The sequence below is a fragment of the Lissotriton helveticus genome, chromosome 8 (assembly GCF_964261635.1).
Source record: "Lissotriton helveticus chromosome 8, aLisHel1.1, whole genome shotgun sequence".
Taxonomy (NCBI): Eukaryota; Metazoa; Chordata; class Amphibia; order Caudata; family Salamandridae; genus Lissotriton; species Lissotriton helveticus.
The window spans coordinates 1,238,431,563-1,238,456,964 of NC_136069.1; the positions used below are offsets into that span (position 1 = coordinate 1,238,431,563).

The 25,402-nt window shown below is 43.1% G+C and overlaps 1 protein-coding gene across 1 annotated transcript in view; it reads right to left on the reverse strand.

The window, feature by feature from the left end:
- The window catches only part of LOC144773280 (cohesin subunit SA-2-like), a 550,419-nt gene that overhangs the window by 511,973 nt on the left and 13,044 nt on the right, over positions 1 to 25,402 (reverse strand). Inside the window, exon 2 of the mRNA XM_078658214.1 lies at positions 9,989 to 10,076. Within this exon, the coding sequence (XP_078514340.1) occupies positions 9,989 to 10,076 (88 nt within the window). The remainder of the gene's footprint in view (positions 1 to 9,988; positions 10,077 to 25,402) is intronic.

A 25,402-nucleotide genomic window follows, 5' to 3' on the forward strand; every position in this document is an offset into this window, starting at 1 on the left:
AGAATTTTCAGTGTTCAAAGAACCTGGAACCTCTCTGGAAGAGGCCGGAACAGGTGCTCTTGGCAACACGAACAGCAGTTCGAGTTACGAACAGAAGGAATTGGATCCATGGCTCGCACAGCACAAAAGTGCCAGCTAATCTGACTCAGATTATGGAAACCCAGAACGCAGGAATTGCACACAATATTCTCAGCAACGAAGAAAAGATGGACCATTATTTTGCCACGCCTGAAGAATTGCTTTTTACTGATCCAATGATAGCTGGAAGAGAGAGGTACAATGTGAGACCTTGTGTTACCCACTGAACGAAGACTTTGAGAAGAGGGTGCGGTGAGTCTGGTGCGGTTAGGGGGCCTACTTGGCAGGAGACTCCGTGCTGCAGATGCAGCCGAACTAGGAGGCCTATTATGATGGCGGAAGGATCTGCGTCCGTCCGCCACCCCCGAGGTGGAGGGACCGTCCGCAGGGGCAGCGGCGGTCCCTCCATCAAAATTAGGATGTGACCGCCACCCTGGCGGTCACATCCCGTATATTTAACATTGCGGCGGGGCTGCTTGAAGCAGCACCCGCCGCAAGGTTAAATATGCATGCTTTGCATGTGCATGCACAAAGCGGCAGGCACCGCGAGGTGCCTCCTGCTTTGTGCATGCACATGCAGGGGGGTATCATAGGTACCCCACATCTGCCCCCCACCCCCCCTTTCACCCTGGGGGCCCGCAACGGTCCCCCAAAGGAAAGCCCGTATGCCTTTCCACGGCAGCAATGACGCCGTGGAAAGGAATGGGACCGCGGGCATCATAAAATGGCTGGCGGTGTCTCGTAGACACCGCCACCATATGTATGCACTAATTCCGCCTGTCGCCTTGCCATCCGCCGCGGACCCCCCAGCCATCCTAATTTGGCGGGGGGTCTTTTCAGTCACCGCAGCGGTGAATCCGCATCCTCTGGGCTGGCGGTGGCTTCCGCCGGCCCGGAGGATGCGGATTCACCCCAATCCTAATCGGCCCCTAGGTTTGGTGCGGTTTGTGGCGTGGATATCCTGAATCCATGGAAGAACCCAAACTTTCGAACTACTAATTGGTTTGTGGCAAATTCTTCCGTCCCACAGTATTTGAATGGCGAGAATTTGAGAGTTTTTTTGTGCAGAAAACTTCTGACACTATTCGAGTGTTTATCAATCTACTTAACCCAGGACTGGGGATAGAGTCAGAACTTTCCACTTCTTGGCCAAGGAATCCGGTCAGAAGTAACATAGTTGTTGTTTGCCTTGTCCCAGAGCTTCAGTTCCCTGACTTTTCCCCAGCAGGATTTTATAGGGGACCCGAATTGCATCCTTTGAAAGAGGCAGTATATCTAACGATCCTTGAGGTTATAGGGGATGATATTGAGGACGATTTTTCCTGACTACTTGTTATATTGATTTTCTTTTTCATTGCTATCATTGAACTGCAAGCCTTCAACGATTTTTTGTTTCTTCTTTATTTTTTACTTTGGACTTTGTTGAGGTGAACAAGTGTTTGAGTCAAATGTTTGCTTTTTCTCTGAAATTCCCCATTGACTAATACATGCATTGGGCATCAACTATAGACCCTTTTGAAAAAGAACCTTTTTGTGCAGCGTTCTTAAGAAACAATACAGTTAAAGACATTGTTGATTTTTGGTCACAAAATATGGAGGAAGAACACCAGGATATTCAACACCTTGCGTCGAGAGCGAGAGAGAAAAACTGAAAATGGATGTCCATCTGTTTAGCAGCAAGTTTAATTACTGTTATAGGAATTTGTGCTACAGCTTGGTTTTTACATGTGAAATGTCCTGTGCATACGCTTGTACTTCCAACACCCACACCATCCGATCATTACCATTTTACCTTGTCACCGTAAGATGAAAGGCATAGACTCTCCTACAAGAATAATTAATTTATTCGAATTCCTAAATGGTCAGGAGAAATATGTAAGCCCCGGGTTTCCCGGTTCCTTATCCCCCCAAACGTCGCTTAATCCATGTGATTGCATCATGGAGCAGAAGGATCGATAAACCCTGGGTTTGCGACCAATATAAGGGGTATTGCCCAAAAATTCTGCTGAAATATTAAAATCCCCACAGACCACAAAGGGGGCAGGCCATCCTGTTAGTTCCTTTTCCATATACTCGAAAACCTCAGGGTCATCCTGATTTGAACCATATATCCCACATATGGTAATGCCTATATTCAGCTCACATACTGCCCATCTGCCCATAATGTCGGCCTTACAGCGTTTTGCCCCACCAAGCCCTGTCTTTCCTATAATAGCCACCCCCCTTACTGATGAAGTCTGAGAGGAACAAGAGAGGATCTCATATCCACTTAAGTTTAACCAATGTTTTTCCCCCATGACAGATGTGTTTCTTGCAAACACAATATGTCCATTTGTTCAGTTTTAACAAATTCTGCAAGCCTTCCCCTCTTTTTCCAGTCATTCAGGCTGCTAATATTTAATGAACAGATTTTAAGTTTGGACATATTTCTGTTTACATTTTACCTTCTCTTCAACCTGTACCAGATGATTAATGCGAACAAATTCAATACATAGATCTCGTTCCATATGCCGGTTTACATTTGTGTCAGAAATTCTCTTTTCTGCGTTTTTCCCCCCACCCAGTCCCCGCCCCCAGTCTCCCCTCCACCCAGCTTTCCCCCCCTCCCCCTCTGCCCCCCAACCCCCCTGACCCCTGCACCCTCGCTCGTGAAGCGCTCAGACTAAGTCTGTGCGCGTGATGGTTGCAGTGAGCAAACAGTGAGGACTACCTACAAAAAACGTGCTTCCACATAAAGTTAACCCCATCCTACAATACAAAATTACTCCGAATACCAAGCCTTTACCCCCACCTACAAAACTACATATACGGGGCTAAGCCCCAGATAGAATAGTTCACTAGCTGACTAAAGAGTCCAGATACTCCTGCGCTTTTATTTCTGATGCGAAGTATTGTGTCCATCCTTCATTGACTATCTTCAATTGTGCTCGGTTTATCAGGTAGGCTTGCATTTTCTTATCCTGAAAAGACTTAATCATTTGTCTTAACCTCCAGCGCCTTTCAACAGTCGTATGATAATAGTCCGGGCGGACAAAAAATGACACTCCCTCGCTGGACCTTCTTGCATCTGGCCTTGCCTTTTCTGATATAGCCTGTCTTAGAACAAAGTTGCCAAGGAAGATTAAAATCGCCCTTGGCTTGTCTCCTTCTCTTGCATTACGGCGTACTTTAAAGGGGGTACGATGTGCCCTCTGGATTTCTCAAGACCAATTCCAACTGGAAAGCTCCGGGATTGCTAGCTAAAAGAGCTTGATGACATAGGCTCTGACATCCGTGCCTTCTACCCCCTCGGGGATACCTAGCACCCTCAAATTGTTTCTCCTGAGCCTATTCTCCATGTCTTCTAGTTTCCATTGAATGTCTGTAACTTGGGCATGCTGAGATTGGACCTTGCTAGTAGCCGCATCGACCTCGGCTTCCGCTAAAACAACCCTGTCTTCTAGATTCGAAACCCTGTCCCCAACATTCACACAGGCCTTGGACAGTTTTATGACCACTCCCTGCATTTTCCTCATCGCGGCTTGAGATTTGCGGTTATCCTGTTGTGTTTCTTCCCTGTGAGCTATAATTTCTTGGTGAATTACCTCCAATAGAGAGAGCTGGGTCTTTTCCAGAGCGGGGCTACCCTGTAGCGGCATCGAGGAGGAGTGATCCCAACTTAGTTCTCGTTGAGGCTGATCGAATGTTTGAAGTAGAGTGGCAGATTTTATTGCCGTTGCCGGGAGTTCGTTCTCCAGGTCACTCTCGGATTCCAGATTGCTATCCCCCAAATACGAACTTCGTTCGTCTTCCTCGTCTGACCACTCTGCCTCCTCTGATACTGAATAGAAGCACTCACTAGGGACCTTCTCTTTATCTTTCTCTAGGGGCAGATAATTTTTTTTACTGCTCTCTTCATCTAGGAATCCTGGGTTGTCAGTCTCACATCCCACAGTCACGGCTTCCTTATTTCTTGTAGATGTTTCCATAGCCTGTTGCGACTCTTGAACCTCACCCGCTGTTAAAGCCAGGTTTTCCTATTTTGGGCTCCTGTCCTCCTCTCCTACTTTAGCACCAGCTTTTGCGCCTCCCTTACCCCGCCCCACTGGGGTCGCCTTCAGGTGTTCTATCAGACCAGGAGTTGTGCTTTTTGTTACCATCGCCGGGGAGATCCCTAAGGCATGTCCAGTACATTCCACCAGGGAGGGGTCTTGCGTCACCACAGTATCAGTATCACCATCAATACTCGTTTTGTCACAGCCCTCCTGCGCCCCAACACTGCTCTTAGGATTCAAGTCCTCAATACCCTTTGTGCCTTTCTCCTTACTGTTCCTAGTAAACATCTCTGGAACTGAGGCCGTGGCTAGGCGGGTTCTGACTAATGTCTGTATGCCTTGTTTACCTGGATCTCCCTGAGGCGGCTGCTCTTTCCTCGACATGGCTTCCGACATGGCTTCCGCTGCTCCAGCGTTTCCAACATTGCCAGCATTCCCGGTATTGCCAGCTATAACTCGGCTTGTCCTGGCTCCTCGCGTTCGATCTCACACCGGGTCTTGCCTCCCACCCTCTCCGCTTGCATGCTCCACACTCCAACGCTCGTGGAGAACCAGCGGCAGCGAAAGAGGACTATCCGGGCGAGCGCTGCTGTTTGCTCAGGGCAGTACATCGACCTCCGGAAAAGCACTCGGCATCTATGGGTCAACAGCATCTGGGCTTTAGCATCAAGCTGTCTGTTTTTGGGAGTATGCGCTCGGCTGATTAATCCAGTTTCGGGGGTGCCAGTATCACGTCCTCACTGCAACACTACTGCCAGCCACAACTACGCGGCCGCCATCTTGTCACTTCGCGGCCGCCACCTTTAGATGTTATTCTTGCAGATCGAGGAGGTGCATGCTGAATTATTGGTGCCAATTGCTGTGTTTATATACCAGACAACGCACCTTTCGGTTAATCAGGGCATTTCCAAATTACAAAAGATAGCGGCGCTATTCTAGATTGTCGCCTTTGTATTCAATGTACGCCTATTATATGCCCCTCCTGTACTTCTTTATGCATGTCCTGTGTCCCTAAGAAAGTGGATATTAGTGATGTTAATAAGCAACTTATGCTGCAGCAACAGATAGATGAATTTATGAAAGTAAATATAGGAAGCTTGAAAGACGATACAGACAAAGTACCCTAAGCTATCATAGTATAACATTGATTTGATTTATTATGTATTTTCATTGAAAAGTTCTTTTTATGTGTTTAAAATATACTCTGAATTGGACAAAATGTATTTAGCAGAGGCTTAAAGGAGGGACTGTTAAACAGTAAAAGAAAATATTTTGTTAAATTAGCCTCTGCTCTCAGACATTTTGTATTTCTGCTGGGACTTCGTAAAGTTAGAAGTTGCGTGCTCACTGAAAGCAGGTCATACTGATAATGCTTGCGTGTCAGAGTAAGCAGCCCTGCCCTGCCGAAGGGCCTACGTGCACAGATGTCTAATCTGTTTGCCCACCAATGCCTGTAACCTCCCTTGCCTATCTACAAAGATGACTATGGTAAGGGTTTATCAAGCCAGGTCGAAACTAGGTTTGATAACTGTAAGATAATTTTATTAAAATGCTTGCTTATATATGTTCTCTTTTTTACATATGTTTCAGTGTAGTTGTGTGGCTCCTGAAGAAGGCGTTTGTTGGAACGCCGAAACGCGCGTCGAGAGACTGAATTATGTCATGCCACTTTTTTTAATGAAATCTTTTGAAAGATTATATTTTGATTTGTCAATATTTTAAGTCAAGTTTTTAATTCAATGTTATAGAACAAATATGAACGTTTATTATTGATTATGAATTTATATGTATGTAATAGGTAGTCATTGTTATTATTATTTTCAAGATTATTGTCTAGGACCTGTGTTTTCTAATTTGTTTTCTGTATAGATACAATGATTACATATGTGCCCGTTTTTTAATTAAAAATGTTCACTAAGTGAGAAAGATTTGTCTTATCAGTTTATGATTGTTTAAAATTTATTTTTCTGTTTTGACCAATGACCTTCCTCTGTAGCTATCAATAATTTATGAAAGTATTCCAATTTATCAAGATTCCACAGTTTAGCATGTAAGCATTGTGTAAAGGGCTGCCTAAGGGGTTGTGTAAGCGTTATGTAAAAATGCTAAGGAGGGTTATGTAAAGTGCGATGTTTTTGGTGAATTCCTATGGTACCCAAATTGTATAAAAGGCAGGTTTGGAACTGTTCTAGATTCGTTCCCTCTCAGGCACTTGTAGTGGCTGTATGACGGAGCCATCTCATGAGATATAATAAACTTGTGTTTTATTCCACTCCAGTGTTGATCCTCATTTATGAACCCGTAGAAAAGGGGTGGCCCTGCACCAGTGAGACAGATAAAATATCTCACTTCTACAGTACAACCCATAAAAATTACACTCTCCAGGCATCTAACTGTACTTCACAGAAGCACTCTCTGTCACTAGATCTGTGCATACCCATTTGTATAGCTACTCGCCCCTACATTATTTAACATACTGAAGGCCCTCTGTTATCCTGTCACTTATATCCAACCTGAACTCCCTAATTTCTCATTTTAGGAGGAGGTAATTCTGAACTAACCAAAACCTAAGGCGGCTATATTAACAGGTTGTTAGCCCTTGCTTAGAAACACTAGGCCTGATTATGATGTCAGTCGGAAGGGCATCCGATCAGAATTGTTGTGGTAAAGAATCAGCCGAAAGATAGTTGGTCCCAAGCTCTAAATTAGGATCCAACCATCGTGGAGGGGATCAGAAACATGTCTCTTCGCATTGAGGCTTCTGCTGCATCACGGAAAAGGGCTGTAGCACAAGCCCCAATGCCAAAAGGCATGTTTTTGAACATCCCTGAACCCTGTGGCAGGCACCATGCAGTCCCTGCCACAGGATGCAGGCATGTTTAGGGGTTCACTACAGGTGCCCCCAGGGCCCATAGTGGAGGGCCACAGGGACCCCAAAAAAGCCTTTCTGCCAGTCTTTTCACGTTAGAAGAACCATCATGAAGTGGCTTGCGGAAAGGTGGATCATAATCCCCATGTGGGCACCTCCGTTGTGGGGAATGCGATCCGACAGCCCTTGAGCTGTGCAGTCTGACTGACTGAATCGTAATGTGGCAGTCTGACCGCAGGTATATAGATCTCGGTCCCACCAACATCGTAAACGGCCCCTATGTTAATTCTGTCTACAATCTAGGTAGCTATGCCTGACTATATTGTTAAGTTAGCAATATTTAAAGAACTTGTACACCAGGGTTATTTGGCACTGCAGGAGGCAACAACATAATCAAGAATCAAACATTAAACAATAGTGAACTTCAATAGATGATAAATTATTATTATTAAAAAATCACCAATACTATAGAAGAAAGCAAAATGTTCAGCTTTTCTCGAAAGGTAGTGAGAGAAGTAAAAAAATGGGTATTAAGGGGAAGCGTGTTCCTTTTTTAAGCAGCTGCAAGTGAAAATACCCTGTCTTCAAAGGAGACCATTTTGGTCCTAGGAGCATGCCTGGCCCAGGAAGTGTAAATACCAATTTGGGATAGTGGAGCTAGAATTTTGGCACCGGAAAATATGCTGGGGAATGGTGGAAACCTTGTGCATAAATACCAAAGAATTAAAGAGTACGTTGCTTCACTGGAAACCAATGGGGGTTTTTGGGGACAAGGAGGATATGCACATGTCGCATGGATTCAATAGGAAGATGGGCTGTTGCATTTTGTACCCGTTGAAGCAGTCGTATAAGCTTGTCCAGCTGGGTTCCATTAAGGCTTGAGCTGCTGTACGGCATTAACTCTGTGGACTGAGGTGGGAATCTTAACTATAGGGACTTTGTACCAAGACCAACCTAATAGAGGATTGTGGTCACCTGGTGTCACAATGTATGGAAGTAGAATTTATAATATTGAATGGAGATGGGGAATGAAAACATGAAATCCTATAAATGGTTTTTATGGCTGGAAACACTTCACACTTACTAACATGGTTTTACAGATCCCTATTAAATAGGACCAAGCCCCGGTTATTACAGATTAGGGAGAAATGGGAGGGTAGCCTTCACAGGAACTTCACTGATAAAGAGTGTGAAAGAGTTTTGGCACACAGAAAGTCTCGAGGAATTAAAGGTTAAATATACCTAATGTCATTATTTACACATGACCTATATGCCTTAGAGTTGGGTGAATCTGAAATGAGGATCAGTTGATATTTATTGCACCAAATGTACTTATTGCAATTCCTATCTTCTACATGGTATGGCTAAGTGTGACTGTTAAATTGTTCTGGAAGTTTGTGATCGAAAAGCTCAAATGGATTTGCAGTACAGAAGGCTTGCATTCTCCTATGGTCTGCCCCTGGGCTTGTAATTAAGACCTAAATCTAAAGAAAACAAAAGTAGGTTCATAGATCTGGCATTGGGACTCGCCAAGAGGTGAACAGCCATGAGCTGAGAGAAGTGAGTCCCCGATAATTAAATGGTGCCCAAATGTGAGCCAGTAGGCCACGAGTAAAAGTCTTGCGCTCCATGCAGAGGAGAAGAACCAACTACGCAGAAGACCAATAGCTCACCTCTGCTATGAAATCCCCTAAACTTTTGATAACCCTGAGGCAAGAGAAAGGGAAGAACCGTATGATGGGACTAAGTCATTGGATGAGTTGGGTCCTGCCCCTAAGTTGTTGTCTGTATTAAATGAAGAGAACCCCCAGGCACCCTATTAAGATGCATATCTATTTGTTTTCTTCTCCTCATTTATTATGGAATTGCTACAATGTTTTTTTTTCTTTTGGTTAACTGTTAAGTCAATCTTAGTTTATTGCTTCCAGTATGTACTCTTTGAACACATTTGCCCATCCTCTCCCACAGTTCACAACTATGTTTAAGAGTATAAATGCTACTTGCACTGCTAGTGAAACTACTACTGTTACGGAACTGTCAGGAGCAACATTTTCTGTTTGAAAAGTGATTGTTTGCAATGCTATGTGACTCATATTCCTTATTTGAAAAATAAAGTATATAAAAAAAAGAGTGTTAATGCTACTGTTTGAATTATGTTTGGCATGGAAATTATGACATTGCATTTTGTATATGTTTGATACATACACATAAAGTATCTATTCAAGGTCTATAAAAATAATAAACAGATTTGACATAAATAATTAAATAAAGTTTGTACTGCAATCCTGCAATGATTATAGTTATGTGAAATACAGTTACGTGGACTTCAGCAGTGATGAATGGAAGACGTTTTCCTCATATGCGTAATTTGCCAGAAGATAGCGCTGGTGAGTTTTGAGGTCTGAAACTCCAGTTGGAGATTGGAGTCTCTGTAGATTACTAGATTTCGAACAAAAGCATCATGGCTGGAGATGGCCCCATAATTTCAAGGCAGTTAAGAGGCTTGAGGTTGGTGGAGAAGTATCTGGGAATGAGGAGCTTAGTCTTGTTAAGATTTAGTTTTAAAAATGAGATGCCATCCAATGACACAAGTATGATTAGCGGATTGGCTGAGACATCCCAGCATGGTCAGATGGCCTGAAGTGGGCTTGGGGATTTGTTAGCTGAAACATGACCTGTGTATCATCGGCATACATGTAAAACTTTACTGCCAAGGAATTTCCCATTAAGGCCAGAGGCATGCAGAAAACTAACTCGCCTGAAGCTAAAGAGACAACTTTTTAATTGGAAACTATCAAGTAAGACATTTGCCCATCACTTTTCTTCTGTAGTAAATAACATGCACTGTACAGTAGGCTAAAAATTAAACAAATCACACTTTATGCAAGTATACCAAGTTACTAAAGAATACAACATTTCACAGGGTGATACATCTGCAGTGGAAAGCAAAAGATGGAGTCAAAAAATATTGAAGCCTACTAAAAATTACTCTAAGTTAATAACTTACGGGTGATTTCAAGCTGCAGTGGTTTCTCTGACAGCCACCATTCTGCATTGTGTTTGCTGGCACAGTTCCATCCTGAACAGCATTTTCTCTAAATAGAAAAAGAGAACCCCAGTTATGTTCACATTTTTGGTAGCTGAGTTTGCATTCAACAAGTTACAGTTTGTGCGTATGTTTAAACAGGCAGATACACTAAATTCAGTAGAGAGAGGGCTCTCACACTCATCTAGTATGCCTTGTTCCCTGTCCACTGAACACCACTGACCCTAAATTGTTTTTCATTCAAGCTCCTTGTAACAAACTCTTGCATAACAGAGAGTTGGGACAGATATGAATTGATATTCATAGCCATATGGAAATAGAAAAACCTATTTTCATATTGCGCACACTTAAGGCCATTTATCAGTGGGCAGAAGGCCGCCTCTTCAAAATTGGGTGCTTGGTTATCTTTCAGTAAATAGTGAGAGTATATTAAGTAAATATCCCCCAAATATGACATTTATGTATTTCCTCCTTTACAACAAAATTCGTTGGCTTGGATGATAAACCCTAGTGTGTATTCCCTCGAATTAAAGGATTCAAGACATGGACAGCTTTTCTATAGTTTTCAGTTCTTCATAGGCACAGAAACATCAAGTTTATTCTAAGGACCTTTTTCTGGGTGATAGCCCTCTTTGAACCCGGTATGGAGAATTCCATTATTTTTGTACTGAATTTAAAAACCTAACAGTTACATTGGCTCTCCATTATAAAAAAGTAAATATTTAGCAAATATTTATTCCTCTGAGTCATCTATGTGTAGGCAAATTAAGGGCCTGATTACAAGTTTGGTGGTCCTCCTGCAGCAGCACCACAGCTGCGCCCTTAGGAGGACCGCCAAGCCCCTGGTGAGCCCGCCAGATGGATTTGTTTTATTTTAGATATCTTTTTATTAAACATAAACATGGAGATTTGGCAAAGCAGCGTGTACATTATATGGCAATGATACATATGGTGATCACATTTAGGCAACATGAGGCTGAGACAGATAACAGAGGTTGAGAGGGCTTCAAGGAGACAATGATTCATCCTCCAAGTGGGTCACAGAGGCCACATAGATCTCTCCCCAGTAGGTATTCCACTTACGCCACACAGCGGACCACTTCCCAGGGCATCCTCGTGCCACATAGACCGTTTTCTCCCTGAACACACACCAGTCTAAGTTCTTTTTCCAGGAGGCCAAGATCAGTGGAATATCAGTCCCTCACATTTGTGCTATATCACACTTGGCCACCATTGCACCCAGAGAAGCCCAGAGCCTCTCCATACTCGTCAAATCAGTGGGTTCCCACACATTAAGGAGACATCTTATAGCCTCCGGGCGAATGTCTTTATGTTTTTTTGAAAAAGACTTTAGCGCAATCGGTGGATTGCAAGGGTTTTACGCAATAAAACTTCCAGCCCTCAGCCGAGGGCAGGCTCCCCTAGTACCCTACACCCTAATCCTCCTCCCCCATCTCTTCCTCCTTGATCTGATATGTCTGCGCACGCACCATTGTACACCGCCGACTACATTAAGGAAATATGCCAGGGGCCCTCTCTCCTCTCAAATACTTCTGAAACACCCAGCACAACCTCAAGCCCTCTCCCAGAATAATTAGAAAAACTCTGGAAAAAACAGGTCCGGCTTCAACTGATGGTTTTAATGCTAACGGATTACCTCAAAGCCGAAGTGATCCCATTAGGCCTACAAGTCAGAAACATTCCCGGTATATTTACCGATAACCCTAAATATATCACTAACTTCAGCTATATAGGGACTACTTGCTCTAGACAGTGGTTAGTGCTTGGAATCGACATTGCTACAGAAACTTTAAAATCACTGGAAATAGAGATCGCCGATATGGAGAAACAACTAGAGGATTCAAATCCTACAACTGAATGTAAAAAACTTTTAGAGCAGTTAGAAAAAAGTACAGCTGACTTTTATAGAATTGAGGAAAATAAAAAGGCGAACAAAATCAAAAAAGATATTAAACAATACAGTGTAGAAAATACGTATCCATACCTCCAAAAAGACTTCTACACCAACAGAGCCTACTCTCACCCCCAAGTAAATAGACCTTGGGGTAGGTTCAACCGCCGCCGCAATCTCGTAGGATTTTCTGACACATCGGCAGAGTCCTCAGACAGCTCAGACCCAGGCGAGGGACCTAGCATTCCTAACAAACGTGGTGGGGGCCACCCTAATTTTTTAGCCAGAGGCCAATCCAACACCCCCCAGCGAGGGAGAGTAAAGAAACCGCAAAGATGGCAAAATCCTCCAGGGGAAAGGAGAACCAGGAACAACTTCTACCAGTGGTAACAAACACTTCAGCAGAGGTTATTCCTATCTTTAACCTCTCCAAGCATACATTACTAGACACAGAAATTGAACTATTAAAGAAAGGTTTATCCTTTGTGCCGACTATCCGCCCCAATTTCATGGAACTACATACCGAGTTACTAAGATTCTTTAGAACAATTCGCCTAAAAGCATTTTTCCAACTCCATCCAAGCAGTGCCCCTTGTACCAATACCCCATTCCGCCCCCCATCAACATTCTCCCGTTCAGCTGGAATGATCCCTCCTGAAGTCATAACATTTGAGAAACTTATATTCGGAGACCTAGCTACACTCGAGAAAACCAGATTTTTCATTCCCTACAATATCTCTAGGAGTGAGAAGAACGCCATCGAAACATTGAAAACCAATAAAAATGTCGTGATAAAAAGCGCAGACAAGGGGGGTGGTATTGTCATCCAGGAGATTGACGCTTATAAGACAGAAATCTAGCGTCAACTCAATAATACCGACCATTACCAGAAGTTACCTGGCAATCCAACTAACATCCCAGGCTTGCACTGATGGCTTTCTTAGCAAGAAAGAATTTAATTTTCTTAACACCAAATCCCCTCGTCTTCCGGTAATATATACATTGCCGAAGATACATAAAAACCCTCAAAACCCGCCTGGATGTCCAATCGTGTCCGCATGTGGTTCAGTTCAAGAACCTTTGGGAGCCTATGTAGATTTCTTTATTAAAGAATTCGTGCCATCCACAGCATGCTATGTGAGAGATAGCATGCAAATGATCAACTTGGTAGAACATCTCCAATTCGACCCACACCATGAGACCTTGTGCACAATGGATGTGGAATCGTTATACACGAATATCCCACAGACCGCAGCACTACTAGTCATCCTAAAGACCCTTGAGACACGACCACGTCCTCACAGGGTCCCGACCCTCTTTATTCTACAGTTATTGGAACTCTGCCTAACAAGGAATTTTTTCCTTTTCGAAAACACTTACTATCAGAAAATCAAGGGTACTTCGATGGGGGCTATTTTTGCCCCCAACTTAGCCATACTGTTTATGGACCAACTTGAGATTGGATCCATCTTGACAGATTATAACCCCTTCCACTTTGGGATCAGAGTGTGGAGGCGCTATATAGATGACATCTTCCTTATCTGGAATCAACCAATTGATGCATTGACCCAATTTCTACACTGGCTCAATAACAATTGCTGCGGTCTGACCTTTACCTTAACTTGGGACAAAAGTTCCATACCTTTCTTGGACCTTACAATCTACACCTCAGAAGGCGAGCTCCTGACACGATTGTTCAGGAAACCAACTGAGCGAAATACACTCCTAAGTTATAAGAGTAACCACCCCAGGACTCTGAGGGATTCGTTACCGTATTCACAATTCCTTAGGATCAGACGGAACTGCTCCTGTAGAGAAGATTATTTCAGGGAATCTGCAACCCTTTCCAACAAACTAAAGGACCGAGGCTACCCGAAAAGGATAGTAAGACAAGCTTTAAAACGAGCCTGGTACTGCCCCCGGGATGTTTTGCTTTCTCCCAAAGACAAAGACCAGACAGACAGAATTGCATGTGTAACGACCTTCTCACCTATCTCCAACAAAATTAGGAAGTCCGTCATAAAACATTGGCCTACATTAAATGCTGGCATCATAAACATAGAAAGACCTCTCTTTGCATTTCGCAAAAGTAGAAACTTAAAAGACCATCTGTTCCGAGCAGCACTGCCAACTTCAATGCAGGGACCCACCATAGATTCTACATGGGGTCTACCCCCAATCACAGGGCATGTAAAGTGTGGTTGTTGCAACGTTTGTGACTACACGGTGGAGGGTAAATAATTCACCCACAATAACATCACGGTTGAAAGACGTTCATTTTCCAACTGTAATACAAATAATGTGGTGTATATCATTGAATGTCCTTGCCCAAAATTATACGTCGGGCAAACCACCCAAAAAGCGAAGACCCGCATCTGCCAACATCGGAGTCGAATCAGATGCCGCACGGCCAACGCCCCTTTGGTTGACCACTACATCTCAGCAGGCCACAACGAAAATGATATGAAATGGACTATCCTTAAAGTTGTGAAACTACCATCGAGAGGAGGCAACTTAACACAAATGCTGAACAGAGAGGAGCTCAGGACTATGATTCAGTTTGATACTATTCAAAATGGCCTCAACCGTGCTGAGGACTGGACCACACTACTATAAAATGTCTAAACCATGATAACTTAAAACTTACGTTTTTTGCAGAAACTATGGAATATTAAGTTTGAGAGAATTGAGTTGCCCCCACGGCAGCGTCCATGCTCACAATGAACATTAACATGAGTTAATCAATGCAAGTTGTGTGTTTTTAACAATTGTGTAACTTAACCATTGTTGCTTCTTCGCCGTCAACACAATCATTCTCTACATTTTGTTTTATCTACATTTTGTTTTATATGAATTATCACCTTCACTATCACTGCGCCGTTTCGCCGTTTCACTTGGTCAATATGTACTTGGCACCTAGCAACTAACTATGACAGACCCACAGTATAAACTTTGTTCCATCCTTAAAGATGGCGGATTTATTCCCTTGAGTTATCCAGTTATCCGCAAGGAATATGAGCCCACTCCAAGATGGCGGCCAAAACCGGTAGTCCTACTACCCTTTCCCCCAATTGGACGCACGCTTATCTGGCGTCCCAACCAGCATGCTCGTAGTATCTGTGATACGGCAGTATACGCAAGGGCATCATTCCCACGGAGGCATCGCACTACGCAGGTAAGCGCTCGAACTACCCAGTCCATATAATATAATCCGGTTGACTCTAAACCGTAGTCTAATCGCTTACCTAAAAGCGACGAATTGTTTTATTGCAGACTCCCCCGGGAAACTGGCATACCTCTGAGTTTATCTTACTCCCTAAGGTAAGCAATTACGGCGGACTCCCGCTTTTAGAGGTTCTGTTCACAATAAGCATTCCCTCTGATATCCATTCCCTTGCACTCCACAGCCAGCTAATAACCGATCCAAGACCGTGGCAAACCATTACGATAACCCAGATCCAATTCAGGTAATTATGCCACTTGTCACGGTGCTTTCCCCTAAAAACACTCCTTCTGGCCACTTTCAGACCGATATACCCACTGTTCTCTCCTTACCTTAACAGGAGACATCCATTCGAAAGATTGTCTTAAACAAACGAATCTCGATTACCCCTGGGCCTCTACCAGGGTAAGACAACTAAAACTGCCCACTACTCACAGAAGCACTGAATGATCGAGCACTATTGTATTCACTGTGAGAGGTGGCATGTGTGTCTCTTCAAAAGAGAAAACCTCCGTTGCTTAGTATTAAAAAGCTCATAACGAACTATGAATGCCAACTGCTATTTTTTGTGATAAAATTCCCGCATGGATCCTAAATGTATGCATCTCGAAGTCACGTCACAACGCGGCACTTCTTGTGTAAATCGAGGTTACAACACAACTTGCACAACATAGAACTCACGTTAAGTCGGATCCGAATGAAATGTTGCGCTACTGATTTTCAGAGTTTAATTCAGCTATGTGCTGTTCTCTCTTCTTCCCCCTTTTCCTCCCTAACAGGCGGTTGTAAAATGATTATACCAGGCAGGCAAATGTTCCAATTGTTAGTCCTGATGATGATCCCACATATTAGAGCATAAGGGATCGAAACGGCGACTTGTTTATAAGTGTTTTCACAACCCGACTATTATGTTTGATTCATGTTGTGTCTAGCACTTGTTTGGCATTACTTACAAACAACACTGAATTACAAGTGGCCAATAATGCTCTTTCTTGCCTGAAAATTCCCTTCCCTGTGTGTTCCCAATATGGTACAGGATTGTGCCTGATTTACACTCTTTTATGTGTTTTCAATTCGTGAAAAATAAAATACCCTGTCCGGCTGGACAGTGGACAAATATAGTTCCCATTGTGGCCTATGTTTTATCCCTATCTTCGATCCTAGATATACTAGGGACCTTTGTTCCTTTATAATCATATCACACTTGGCCACCATTGCACCCAGAGAAGCCCAGAGCCTCTCCATACTCGTCAAATCAGTGGGTTCCCACACATTAAGGAGACATCTTATAGCCTCCGGGCGAATGTCTTTATGCAGTACTTCCGGCATTACCTCATGTATCCCCCGCCAATACTCCAGTATCTGCTCACATTCCCAGAGTATGTGCAGAGAGGTACCTACTTGACCACAGCATCGTCTGCAATCATCCCCTCCCCCTCCCCTTGTGAACCAGTTAGAGCCCAGTGACATACATTGCCTGCAATATTCTGAGTTGGACCAGCCTTAATTGTGCGGAAATCGCCACCTCGCGGGGCGAGGCAACCGCCTCTTGCCATTCCTCATCATTAATCTCAAGTCCATCCCTTTCCCAACACTCACGCAATCGTTCAAGAGGATTCGGGGTATTGTTAGTCAGTTTTTTATACATTAACGAGATTGCTTTCTGTGGAAGATATCCATCGAGCAACCTGTCCTCCAGCAGTGAATAATCAGGGGGGACTGTCCCCTTCTGCAGGGCTGCGACCGCCGGACAGGTTTTGAGTTGAATCTAGGGCGGCGACGATGCTACAGCAGTCTCACAGCGGCGGCTGTGTTAGGCTCATAGGAGAGCCTTAACAACAGACCGCCACAGTGATAGCACCTGCAGCATGTTCCTGCACAATGTGGCATGCACCACGTTGTGCATGCCACACCCTGCGGGAACGAGGGTGCCGTTCAAGGGAGACACAGCATGTGCTCCCCCGCATGCAACCCCAGGCTCAGAAGCATCAGGGGAACTTGTTAGGGCCCCCTTAGTTGCATGTCGGCCACTCTTTTCATGGCGGGCTCAACGGCATGAAATGGGCGGTGAAAATTCAACTCACAATATACTTGGCGGTGATGCAGCGGCACTGCCAGCATATTCATACCTCTTTACCCTGCGCCACTGCTGCTACAGGGTTCGAAAAAAACACTCTCCCACTCTTATTGTCAAGCAAGATTTAATCAGAACAAGCTATTTTTAGGGACTACTAACCCTTTCTTGGGAGCTGAAAATCCTCTAACTTCAGTCACAGAACAAAAAGCAAATGTAGGAAGACAAACTGACTTTTGACCTCTGTCTCTGAAAGCAGAGCAAATGTAACAAGATTTTTTTTTTATATAAATTCTTTATTCATGAATGTACATACATAGCTCATCCCATCTATAATCAACACGTCTAACATTCACGGTTTTCTATTTTCACCCCAACAGTAGATCATACAGCAGTAATCCCCTTCAATAGGCACAAATCCATGTAACTTCTACATTTGCAAAAGGGCTCCGCGTTGTGTGATATTGCACACCTACCCTCTGGAAGGTGCCGGAGACCTCCTATAGCCGTACCTGTGTCTGAAGAAGAAGATCCCGCCCCTCCCACTCCCCCCCCCAACGAACCCTCCCTCTACCCCCTGTCTCCTGGGCGCAAGAGTCTCTAATTGGTGTCATTCTCCGGTCTACAGTACCGACTACATCTTTACTATGTGCTTACAGAAATCTAAACTCCAATCCTGGCCTTGGAATGAGTGACTTCAAACCTCTCTACTCAGTGTGGGGCCTGTGAGCTATCTCCCTGGGATAGTGCCGGGTCCCATCTATCTAGGTCCAGTAGCATGACCTTCCACTCCATAGCTATGGGGGTCTGCCGTCTTCCAATGTCCTCCTCCCTCTTAAGGGTGACACTCTCTATCTGGCCCCACTTTACAGCATCTCTCCTCCATGTCTCCACACAGGGCGCCCTGGGGTATTTCCATCTCATGGTGATTACCCTGATGGCCAAGAGAAGCGCCTGATCTATAAATCTCAGTTTGACTTTCAGTGTTTTAGGGCGATGGCGGGCTCCCATTAGGCAGTAGTCGGCTGTCTCCTGTATCTGCATGTGTGTGACCTCACCCAGTGTCTGGATTAATCAATGAGAAAGTTTATTATCCCTTTGCACTCAATTTATTTAGGCAAATTATTCTATGCTTGTAGCTTAATCAAAAATGGCGCTTCATTCGTCACACGTAGTCTGACCGAGCCTTAAACATAAAGGAAGAATGTTGTGGGTAGGATAACCTGCCCGCTGGAATGTGCGCTCAGTAAACGATGAAACACATCGGTTTCTTTCAAAGTTAGGTTTATTGGGTTCAAACTTTCTGAATTGTTCAAAACATCAAATGTAGCCGTTAATGGTTTATTGCATACATAATGTCCATCTTATGCAGCAATCTTCAAACTCATAGATATTTTAAATCCACCCAATGCATTTCGGGTCTGAAAACCAAGACCCTTCGTCAGGGGTCTGAAACAAGGGGTAAAACAGGACCCAATTAGTCACTCCAACGATGTATTCATGAAATATGTGCATAAAAAATATAGTGCTCGAAGTGGACGTGCTACCTTTAAATACCAACCGGGGTATCATGCAATGATCGCGTTTACGGTGCAAACAAACCGGATAAGGTGCTATAAAGTGAAAAAGATTGAAAACAAATAGTGATCTGAATAAAAAAGTTGAGAGAACCATAAGTCCGAAGAAAAACGAGAAGGAATATCGTAGTACGTTACAAGTATCACGAAACCGGTGTAAAGAAGAAAGCACAGTTCAAATAAATGTAAACAACACTCACGAAAGGACCGGACGGTGCCGCGTCTCAGGAAACTCTGTGGCGTTTGAAAGTTTAACAAGCCAGACTGTGATATGTGGGTGAAAGGTCACGTGATCGGCTAAGATCGTCCAATGAAAAGAAAAAAGGAACCATCACGTGATCTGAGTGTAGACGCCTCAGATAAGGAAGTGTCAGTGTGCTCGAAACCGAATAATAAAGTTACATGCAGAAGGTAAATAATGACATATATACCGTGCAGCGTGAAACATACTGAATAACAACAAGCATCATAAGACAATACAATGTTTGATGCATTTCATCGCAAACATCAAATTGCGTTCAAACATATATATGATTCAAGGGGATCAGTGAAGTTCAAAAGTCAATGTATGATATTGAAATAATGAATCATAGGAAACATGAGTGTTCTATACGATCATTAAAGGTAGCACGTCCACTTCGAGCACTATATTTTTTATGCACATATTTCATGAATACATCGTTGGAGTGACTAATTTGGTCCTGTTTTACCCCTTGTTTCAGACCCCTGTCGAAGGGTCTTGGTTTTCAGACCCGAAATGCATAGGGTGGATTTAAAATATCTATGAGTTTGAAGATTGCTGCATAAGATGGACATTATGTATGCAATAAACCATTAACGGCTACATTTGATGTTTTGAACAATTCAGAAGGTTTGAACCCAATAAACCTACCTTTGAGAAGAAACCGATGTGTTTCATCGTTTACTGAGCGCACATTCCAGCGGGCAGGTTATCCTACCCACAACATTCTTCCTTTATGTTTAAGGCACGGTCAGACTAGGTGTGACGAATGAAGCGCCATTTTTGATTAAGCTACAAGCATAGAATAATTTGCCTAAATAAATTGAGTGCACAGGGATAATAAACTTTCTCATTGATTAATCCAGTCGCCCCATCCCTGGGTGCACCAAAACACAAATATGCAACTAGATGACATAGCTCTTTTAACTACCAACAAAGCAGAGACTCCTGGATACACAGCAGAAGCTGCCAAAGAAATATATGGGCTAATACAGGAGACCAGAAAATTCACTCCGCAAAAAACAACCACAGCACAGCTATTGAGACAATTTGAATTCATGAGCAAAAAAGAGATCAACCAGAGGTTGCATGCAACCACATTGATTCACTATCATAAAAATCAAAGAATACCACGGGGACTCAGGATAGCTCTAAAGCCAATGCTTTGCAAAAACAGCACAAAATTCATAGAGAAATGGTATCAAATCTTAAACAAATGTTCCCTAGATTTGATCTTACTGATCGTAGAAGAACTCTCTAAGGCATTGATGGAAATTGAAGAGGAGATCAAGATCATTAAGTTGGAAATGAACAAAATTCCAGATTTGGAGAAAACATTAGAAGACATCAACAACAACTAGAACGTTATGCTAAAGAAGTTAATGAAAGAAAAGTTCTTAAATACCGACGAGACACGTTGGATTACAAACTTGAAGAAGTTTACACGTGGGCGGAGATATACAATCAGAAAAAATGGCAACCACAGCAACAAACGCAAAAATCTGGTACATCATCTTCGCAAGAAAGTGTTGTTTCCGATTCGTATATAGCTCAGTCAAGAACACCAGTGAATATAGCTAGTAAAACTACAGCTAAACCTTCCACTAGCCAAGTTACTCAACAACAACCGGCTTTTTTAGATATAAGTCCGGCAGCAAACGCTCCTCCAACAACAGGAACACAACAAGAAGGGGCAAAAGAAACCGAAGAGGAAGTGGCAAAAAGGACCAGGAGCCAGATGTTAAAAACAACCTAATCATTAACATTTCATCGAAGAATCTAACAAAGGCACAAACAAAACTACTCAACAAAGGAATTACATTTGTACCCACATATCGTTCGAATCCAGCTGAGACTGAAATATTATTATTCAAATTTTTTAGGAATTTGAAATTAAGATTTTTCTTCAAAGACATTCAAGAAACACAAACAATTGATACATGGGACAAAGATTTCAAACCTTCGAGTACCTTTTGTGCACCATTTTCGCACTAAACCATCGAAGCTTTTGAGAGATCGGTACTATCGGAAATCCAAAAAATACCCTTCAATAAATCAACCAAGAGTAACTTATCGTCCAAAGAATGGAACACTCTGAAGAATATCAGTTACGATAAGAGTCTTACGTTTCAGAAAGCAGATAAGGGAGGCGCACTGATCGTGATGGATACTGAATTTTATTTAAACAGCGTGAGTAACTATGTTCACAACCAAGACATTTATCTACCGCTCGAGGTGGATCCCACTCAAGAGTATCAACGTATCCTACAACAAATATTGGATCGTGCATTGGAAATGAAGTGGATTAGTCAGAAGACTCATGCTTTTTTTGTAATGAAATATCCTAGAAGACCGCAATTGTATATGTTGCCAAAAATCCATAAGGATCCCATCCATCCTCCTTTCAGACCCATAGTTTCAGCTTGTGGTTCCATCTCGGAACCTATTGGCAAGTTCGTAGATAGATTTCTACAACCTATCGTGCAGAAGAGTGTCACATACATCAAGGATACCACAACCTTCCTCAATCTACTCAGAACAGTGACATTGCGTCAAGATACCACATATTGGTTATGCACAATAGAGGTTACTTCATTGTATACGTCCATCCCTCACAATGAGGGCATCGAAGCTTTGGAATGGAGCCTACTCAAGAGTGACTTGGAAGAATTTCAAAAAATCTTGATCTTGGAGTTGATGCAATTCGCATTGTACCATAGTTATTTTGAGTGGCTAGGACAATTCTTCAACCAGTGCAATGGGACTTCGATGGGCTTTGTGGGGCACCCTCATACGCCAATATTTTTATGCACAAATTTGAGACTGATCATATTTTACACAGTCAAGTTTGGACCGAAGGTCTGATAATGTTCAAAAGCTTTATAGATGATATCTTTGTAATATGGCAGGGCTCAAAAGAACAACTAGAGATGAACATCTTGGCACTCAACACGTACAATGAACGCATCAAATTCACACATACGATTGACAATGAATCTATTGCATTTTTGGATGTTCAGGTGATGATACACAACAACTCAATCAGCACAAAAGTCTTCACAAAAATAACTGACAAGAATGCTAGCCTTTTGTTTCAAAGCTTCCATCCAGAATCTTTAAAAAAGCATTTACCAACGTCACAATACATTAGGTTGAAAAGAATCACCACTAATGATGATGACTTACAAAAATCACTTAAGGAACAAACAGTAAAATACCAACACAGAGGTTATCCACAAGACATTCTTGAAACTTCTCTTGACAAGGTCAAAAAACTCAATAGAGAAACTTTACTACAAGAGAAAGAAAAAATTCTCGGAAAGAAGACTGTATGTGTCATGAAATATTCTACAGAATCTACCAAAATCAAACGTATCATTAACAAACATTGGCCACTGATCCAATCAGAACCTGATCTTAAAGATTTATATAGTGAGAAAGTCACGTTTGCATTTCAAAGATCGAAGAACTTGAAAGAAATATTGAAAACACCCAAGAAAGAGACAGTGAATTGGAGAGGAATGTTAAAATGCCAAAATTGCATACATTGCAATAACATCATAATGGGAAACATTTTCACACATCCTACTAAAGGCAATTCCATTGAACTCCATCACACTAGCACTTGTGACACCACTAACTGTATTTACGCAATCAAATGCCCATGCGGCAAAGTATACGTGGGACAAACTGAACGTAAAATTAATATTCGTATTACCGAACACAAGAGTAACATTCGACTTGGGAACATGAAATCCACCATAGCATGCCATTGGAAAGAAGCTGGGCATCAGATAGCACAATTGAGATTCATGGTTCTGGAGACTATCCCACAACGCCGAGACATGGACCCCTTGAAACAAAGACTAAGAGCTGAGTTTTATTGGATTAAAAAACTCAATTCTGCTCATCCAGTCGGGATGAATGATCGTATAGAACACTCATGTTTCCTATGATTCATTATTTCAATATCATACATTGACTTTTGAACTTCACTGATCCCCTTGAATCATATATATGTTTGAACGCAATTTGATGTTTGCGATGAAATGCATCAAACATTGTATTGTCTTATGATGCTTGTTGTTATTCAGTATGTTTCACGCTGCACGGTATATATGTCATTATTTACCTTCTGCATGTAACTTTATTATTCGGTTTCGAGCACACTGACACTTCCTTATCTGAGGCGTCTACACTCAGATCACGTGATGGTTCCTTTTTTCTTTTCATTGGACGATCTTAGCCGATCACGTGACCTTTCACCCACATATCACAGTCTGGCTTGTTAAACTTTCAAACGCCACAGAGTTTCCTGAGACGCGGCACCGTACGGTCCTTTCGTGAGTGTTGTTTACATTTATTTGAACTGTGCTTTCTTCTTTACACCGGTTTCGTGATACTTGTAACGTACTACGATATTCCTTCTCGTTTTTCTTCGGACTTATGGTTCTCTCAACTTTTTTATTCAGATCACTATTTGTTTTCAATCTTTTTCACTTTATAGCACCTTATCCGGTTTGTTTGCACCGTAAACGCGATCATTGCATGATACCCCGGTTGGTATTTAAAGGTAGCACGTCCACTTCGAGCACTATATTTTTTATGCACATATTTCATGAATACATCGTTGGAGTGACTAATTTGGTCCTGTTTTACCCCTTGTTTCAGACCCCTGTCGAAGGGTCTTGGTTTTCAGACCCAAAATGCATAGGGTGGATTTAAAATATCTATGAGTTTGAAGATTGCTGCATAAGATGGACATTATGTATGCAATAAAACATGGTTATTTCCCAAGGCAACTCCCTGAAAGGTCACGCTCCCTCTGTTACCGTCCGCTTCTTTGAACTAGTCAGTGCCAGGATGCCTGCAAGGTGACAGTGCGCTTAATACGTGTTTTAAATAAATAATAAACCATTAACGGCTACATTTGATGTTTTGAACAATTCAGAAGGTTTGAACCCAATAAACCTAACTTTGAGAAGAAACCGATGTGTTTCATCGTTTACTGAGCACACATTCCAGCGGGCAGGTTATCCTACCCACAACATTCTTCCTCACCCAGTGTCTGACATACCTCCCCACAGTATCTCTTCAGTGGCGGCATGTCCAAAGCATATGGAGAAAGCCCGCCTCATCCGCTCCACACCTAGGGCAGCAATGGGGAGAGTCTGGAAACATCCTATGGATCCTTTCCGGGGTTAGGTACGCCCGGTGAAGAACCATAGACTGAATAAATTGAAATTTTACATTCCTTGATACTCTCCTAGGGTGTTCAAGTACAATTCACCACATGTTATCAGGTATTGCCTCCCCCGTGTCCTGCGCCCAAGCGTCCCGTAATGTGGTGAGGGACATCGCTGCGTGTGCTCTAATCCCGGTATATAACCATTGCACCAAGTGCCCTCCCGTACCCATGTAGTACATCAGGTGTACGAGTTCGTGTCTAGGTGGTTGGGTTCGCTGTGGCGCCCATGTCGTCCGAATATAGGGGGACACAGTGGCATGCACTAAATACTGTCTGTCAGAGGTCCCCGTAACCTGTACAAAGGTGTCGTGATCCAGAAGTGTGTCATCTCCGAAAAAACTCCCTATCTCCACCCCACTCTCCGTCCAGCGGCGTAATGTCTGCCTCGTGAGTCTCCCCTGTGGTGTCGGAATTCCCAATAGTGGGATGTTCCCTGCATAGGGTGTTTCTGACGCATTATATGTGAGCGCTTTCTTCCAGCAAGTGAGGGCCTTGTGAAGTAGTGGATGACACGTCCGTGGGATCTTACTTTTTGGCAATAGTAGACTATGTAAGTCTCCCCGATCTAATCGATCCGTCGCCAAGCCAATCTCGTGGAGGTTTCTACCTGCCAGCCAGAATGACAACCACTGGAGCTGGCTGGCATAATAATAACCTCGGAAGTCCGGGACTCCCAGGCCTCCCAGTCTGGTACCGAGCTGCAGTTTACGGAGACTTATCCTCCGTCTGCCCGTCCCCCATATCAGAGTGATCAGCAGGGTGTCTATGGTGTTAAAGACCTGTTGTGGGAGACATACCGGCAGGTTAACAAAAAAGTACAGCAATCGAGGGAGCATGACCATCTTGGCTATCGCAACTCGACCCATTACAGACAGAGGCAATGAGGTCCAGAACCCAATGCTGCTGCGAAGACTGGTGACGGCCCTGGATATGTTACCATCAATCTGGTCCTCCATTTTTCTATATATTCGGATCCCCAGTTATTTAAAGGTGGATTGCGCCACCGGAATCCGATAGATCCCGAAGGGTATGGAGGGAGGGTGAGGCACGTCACAGAAATAAAAGCCTACCGATTTGTCGGGGTTTATGGTCAATCCCGA